The sequence below is a fragment of the Oncorhynchus kisutch genome, linkage group LG5, assembly GCF_002021735.2.
Source record: "Oncorhynchus kisutch isolate 150728-3 linkage group LG5, Okis_V2, whole genome shotgun sequence".
In the NCBI taxonomy this organism is placed as follows: domain Eukaryota; kingdom Metazoa; phylum Chordata; class Actinopteri; order Salmoniformes; family Salmonidae; genus Oncorhynchus; species Oncorhynchus kisutch.
In genome coordinates this window covers 45,734,319-45,740,249 of record NC_034178.2, presented here as the reverse complement: position 1 = coordinate 45,740,249, position 5,931 = coordinate 45,734,319, and the positions used below count along the sequence as shown (strand labels likewise).

General features: G+C 40.9%; 1 protein-coding gene across 3 annotated transcripts; it reads left to right on the top strand.

Annotated features, from left to right (window-relative positions):
* LOC109891108 (serine/arginine-rich splicing factor 3) lies at positions 1 to 5,670 on the top strand. Of its 3 annotated transcripts, XR_004210039.1 has the most exons (8): positions 1 to 128; positions 968 to 1,032; positions 1,306 to 1,516; positions 1,957 to 2,097; positions 2,738 to 3,177; positions 3,918 to 3,956; positions 4,542 to 4,628; positions 4,814 to 5,670. XR_004210039.1 is itself a non-coding variant. In XM_020483423.2 (7 exons), exons 2-7 carry the CDS (start codon positions 1,026 to 1,028, stop codon positions 4,839 to 4,841), a joined length of 513 nt encoding a protein of 170 aa, XP_020339012.1. In that variant the 5' UTR covers positions 1 to 128; positions 968 to 1,025; the 3' UTR covers positions 4,842 to 5,670. The 3 variants fall into 3 exon arrangements, 2 of the variants coding, with proteins under 2 accessions (XP_020339012.1, XP_020339013.1); XM_020483423.2 differs by lacking the exon at positions 2,738 to 3,177; XM_020483424.2 differs by lacking the exons at positions 968 to 1,032; positions 2,738 to 3,177.
* The last annotated feature ends 261 nt before the right edge of the window (positions 5,671 to 5,931 follow it).

Sequence of the window (5,931 nt, the reverse complement as noted above, 5' to 3'; positions counted from 1 at the left end):
TAAAACCCACAGAAGAAGATTTCAGGTCTCCATTTTATTATAGCTAGCAGCTCATGTCGCAGCTACAGACAGGGGTTTCGACGGAAGACTGCAAACGGATCGAATATTAGTGTTGGTTTTACAATACGGTAAATAACACATACCTAAATAATGCAAAGTGTGATATCTATTTCATTTTCCAATTCATGTTTATTTTATATGTACTGACTCTTTCATTTATACTATCTAGCTAACGTTAGTTAGCCCACCGAAGAGCTAGCTAGTAACGTTATCCATTTTCAGTATTTTCGCAGTTAGTGAAGTTAACTGAAATGGTTAAACCAACGGTACTACATCATGTAATTGTATTGACAAATGTATAAGTGAATTTGCAGCTATACTCTGGCCTCACACGTAGGCCGTGGCACGTAAACAAAAAAGTGAACTAGGAGGGAGCAAGCCAAGAAAATGTCGTGAGGGTTCTATCTCAAGGCCCCAGTCCGGGCTTCTGCCATTTTGCATAACTACATACGGGCAGGTAGTTAGTAACCTTAGTGAACGATGCAAAGGGGCTGTGGGCGATTTTGACCAACGTTGGATCAGAAAACAAGCTTGTTCTAACAAACGTATTACTTACTTTGTAGCTGTAGTGGCAGAACCTGTTCATCTTTCACGGCAGTTATATATTAGAAGAATTACCGCAATGCATTTCCATGTGCTATGCATTTCCACACCACTTGCTTTATGCCCTGTATTAATGTCTGGCACTTTGTTGCCTACCTCAAATTCAGCCAGAACGACGCAAAACATCTGATTGCGTGTTATAAACACACCTGGCTGTTTGAATGTGGCTTTGTAAATTGAATGTGTAGGGAAATTTGTAAATCTGCGTGTTACGAACATAGACTATAGTACAGACCTACTTGAATATAAATTGTGTGGAAAATGTGTACTACGTGAAAATCTAAATGGACAATTCTTCTTTCAGTTTCTCATTCACGTTTGCGGAGTATCAATTTTTGTTTTGAAAATTGAGACCTGTTGAAATGGCAGGTAATTACAAAAGTTTTCGTTCCTTGCATGCCAGTACACTTGACAGATTGACTGTTTGACACACGAATTTCAAATAATTAGAGTTGTGTGTGTGTGTTCCAGAACTGCTTGGTGTAGCTTTTCTGGTTCAGATACATTGGCCATTCTGATGCCTTTTGAAGCATGATTCCTAGAAAGCAAAACTAGTCAGATACTGTGATACCCATCAACTCTAATACCAAAGAGTGAGTGGAACCTGATGAATTCTATTCATTTTGCTTAATATTTTTACAGATCCAGCCATGCACCGAGATTGCCCTCTTGACTGCAAGGTCTATGTGGGAAACCTGGGAAATAATGGCAACAAGACAGAGCTGGAGAGGTCCTTTGGCTATTATGGGCCACTTCGCAGTGTCTGGGTAGCAAGGAACCCCCCGGGCTTTGCTTTTGTGGAATTTGAAGATCCAAGGGATGCAACAGATGCAGTGAGGGAGCTTGATGGAAGGTAAAGCCTAAGAACAAGTTTCTGGTATAAAAAAAATAACTGAATGATAGAATCAGGAAATTGAGGACTATTGAAATGAGAGGCAATCACTAAAGTTTTCGTTCCTTGCATGCCAATATACTTTACAGATTTACTGTTTGACCAAAGAAATGAGAGGCATTCCAGAACTGTTTGAAGTAGCATTTCTGTTTTTGCTATATGAATGCACATTTTCTCTGTGCTTTTCACGTTATAAGATGACAGAGCCTAGTTTGCTTGGAGATCCTTGTTTCCAAGCAATGCACTTACTCTGATATTTGGAAGGACTACATATTAATTTCAGTTGCCACTGGCCTCCATTTAACTACCTGACAGGTGGCGAAACAAGTCCATGTATACCATAATGTTTTGGTGACCGTTAAACAGTATACCCATGGTAACATCCTTATTGATCTACACAGGACACTAAGTGGTTCTCGTGTGCGAGTGGAGCTGTCCAATGGTGAGAAACGCACCCGCAACCGGGGTCCTCCTCCCTCATGGAGCAGACGTCCTCGAGATGAACATCGCGGGCGTCGTGGTAGCCCGCCCGCCAGGCGCAGGTAACCCGTCTCCCGTACAGGGCTTTATGATAGCAATGCCCAACAGACTACAAATCCCTTCCTTCCCCTTTTAACGTTTAAACTTTTTTTGTTTGTTCCTGTATCTTTCCAAAATACATCTCCTGTTTCTCTGCACCATGTTGATAGTTCAGCTCTGACTGTTTGATAACCCTTGCTTCCATGGTAGTCTACAGTGGTTACTGTGATGTGGTGCTGAAAACGTGCTGTTTTCATCTTCATTATCATTGATCAATTTAACGAGTTCCAGGGAACTTTAGATCCAGGGGGTGGTACAGTGTGAAATGAAGTGTGCTGCTTTTTATGCCAAGTTAGGTGCATTTACTGCTGCCACATTTTCTCTAAATTTGGATTGCAAGCTTTTCACTGTTGCCTAAAGCACTGAATGTGTTTTGGAACGGTTCTATACCGTGTGCGTGCACATGCAAGATTATTTTAAGATTCGACAAAGTGTAAAAAATTGCAGCTAGCTTTTTAAGTAGGTGATTCGTATTACATCGTATCTATGATCCCGGTGGGGTGGGAGGGAAGCCTAATGATGCTAGATTGGTTGTTTTTGTTACAAATTGAGGTTGCCTTTTTATTTACCATTTATATTAATAAAAATGAACCCCCGTTACAGAGTCATCACCATGCCTCTTCTCACCACCCTCTGAGTCAGTCAACTAGTCCTCTTTCAGCAGCATGTGACCTCTGACCAGCGTGCACCAATCAGCTTGGCTGGTGTCGTGTCACATGACCCAGGCATGGCCAGTCGTCAGGTTGCACCAGCCCATTGGTTCCTGCGCATGCAGTTCTCAGCCTCCTCCTCCAACCTTAACCAAATCGGCAGCGGCCCACCTCACATTCCCGACCAATCAGCGTTTTACGTCCCCAAATGTCTACACTACTACAACGTACCAGCAACAGCCTTCGGCTAACCAATAAAAGCAGGAAAAATCCACAGCCAGCCAACTAATCACCTCGCAGCATCTGGCCAGTCCTTTTCAGCCAAATCTGCCTACCCGGCCGACAGTCTGCCTCCCCTTCGTCATTTCTAGCTTGTTGAAAACCAAAAGACTAGTAAGTTTTTCCTGCTTCATACAGTACACTGCTGATTACAAATTTAAAAGTGAAGAGAAAGCTGCTTTAAGAAAAAAAGGTTATCCTTATTTGAATCAAATAGCGTTGGTATTTCTCACTCATTACTGTAATCCGTTGGGGCATGGCTCTGCATCCAGTGAGTCTAGGACCCTGACATTTTGAGATGTGCATTATTAAATTGTGACTTTCTAAATGTTCAAAGGAGCTATTCTGATCAGTGCTTCCCCTTCCAAAGTGTAGGTCCCTCCCTGGTTTAGGTCGCAGTGGCCCTATCTTGTGTGTACTTTGTGGTTGTGCATAATATGTAATTTTGATTTTACTGCAGCTTTAAGAGGTCAATGTTAAAACCCAATGTTTTACCATTAGTTATGTTACAGTCCTTCATTTTCTTACCCCTCCCCATTTGGTATAAATGCACTTTTTTGCCATTCTCTCAGCTGGCAGTATTAACTAACTATGACCTTTTAGGGAAGGTGATGACTGAATTTCGGATTACAAATGCCTTATCAGAGGTCACCCATTCTCATCCCTTAGGAGGGGTGTAGCCTATAACTTTGTGCCCACTGAGGGTCAGTTTTCAGTGGGAACCGTAGGGTTTACTTCAAGGGAGTACAGGTAATTTGTGGGTCGGATGGGTTTGGTATCAATGGGTCACCAATGTATTGTGCTCTGCTTTTGACACCCTGTCACCCCCCCCCCCCCACCACCACCACCACCAGATCTCCACGAAGGAGGAGCTTCAGCCGCAGCCGAAGCAGGTATGTTAAGCGTTGTTGTAAAATTGAACAGCTATACTGTGGGCAACTGAGATCAAAACAGATTATTGATCATGGAAGCATGGACTTAAGGACTCAATTTTGAATCATAAAATCTATATGTATTATTATTTTTTTACCGCCGCTTTCCCGAGGGTAACTGACAAACTTGTCAATGATGGCATCCTCTTGTTTTTTTGTTGTTTTTTGCACCTTTATTTAACCAGGTAGGCTGGTTGAGAGTTCTCATTTGCAACTGCGACCTGGCCAAGATAAAGCATAGCAGTGTGAACAGACAACACAGAGTTACACATGGAGTAAACAATTAACAAGTCAATAACACAGTCGGGGGGGGGGGGAGAGAGAGAGTCTATATACATTGTGTGCAAAAGGCATGAGGAGGTAGGCGAATAATTACAATTTTGCAGATTAACACTGGAGTGATAAATGATCAGATGGTCATGTACAGGTAGAGATATTGGTGTGCAAAAGAGCAGAAAAGTAAGTAAATATAAACAGTATGGGGAACAGAGGCCTCAGTAAGATGCAGGTTGCTTTGGTTAATTCTGTGGTTCCTTCTGTATGCAGGTCTCTCTCCAGAGACAGGAAGAGGGAGAGATCTCTGTCCCGGGACAGAAACCATAAACCCTCAAGATCATTCTCTCGATCAAGGAGGTAAGCAGGAGAGGTTTTATGAAACAGCAAGGATCTTATATCTCGTCTTAATATAACAATGAAACCTCTTGTGTTAGTATGTAACTCTTAACAGACCATGGCTGTAACATTGTTCTGAGTGCATTAATGCTCCGGGTAAAGTTTTAATTAACGTTCATGCTTAACTGTTTTTCCCCTTCTCACAGCCGCTCCAGATCTACTGAGAGAAAGTAAGAAGATTCACAGCAATCGATGGATGAACAAATACAGCCATCCCTCTAGCGAGTTGTTTCATGTGATGGACTTTAAATGACCTCTGGTCATTTTTGTCATTATTTTAATTTTATTTTTAACAATCAAATGTTTAGTATTTGCTTCTTTGTGACTTTCAAGGTATCTATTTCCTCTGTATTTTGTAAATAAGTGGGTATGCAGGTGTGATACGTTACTGAAAGGGCTGAACTTGAGAACCAACTTCTCATTCAAAATAGCATATAAGACATCGATGTTAGTCAAACATTTATTCCAGTGCCAAAATTGACAATAAAAATGCAAGTAGGTACATATAAAGTCCGTATCGTCCAAAACAGACTTGTGAGATTTGTGTACAAGATTTCGTCATGACTTGAGTGTTTGAGTCTCTATGTCTAAAAGTACCAGGTCAAGGAAAGGCCCTGTTTTAAATAGTCTAGTGCTCACGTCATGTTTCCATGTCAGCAAGATTTGTCTGGAGGTGGTAAAAGGCTATGGTCATCTATTCTATGTTGATTAATATATGTATCTTGTCGTCTAGTTGATCAATAGGATTTTCGCTGTTCTTCCATTTCCTGTTGGTAAATATTTGTCGGTGGGAATAATGGCACCCTTATTCGGGATGTTGGAATTGATTTGAGAAAAAAAGATGCAAAGTACTGAATACAATTATCTCAATTTTGGCTCTACAATATTCCATTTTCTTTTCCTTTGTACTATTTGTAATGTTCTCTGAATTAAAAACTGGTTGTAAAAAAAGTGTTACCATTTTGTGGGGAGATGTAAAATATTAAACAGTCTACAGACCTCAGATGTTCTTGCTTTGGATGTAGAATCATCGATATGGAACTAGAAACGATCCAACTATGCCTCCATCACAAATCAACAGGGAAGTGCTGGGCTTCATGATAAACAATGCATATATTTCTGTTTTCTTTGGAAAAGGTATTGCTTTGATTTGAGCAAACACTTTTAATAGGTCAGAACAAATGTTTGCTCTTTTCTTCAAATTGGCACACTACTGTTTTGTTTGTCTTCAGATTCACTACAGGATGTAGCTGATTAAATGTCA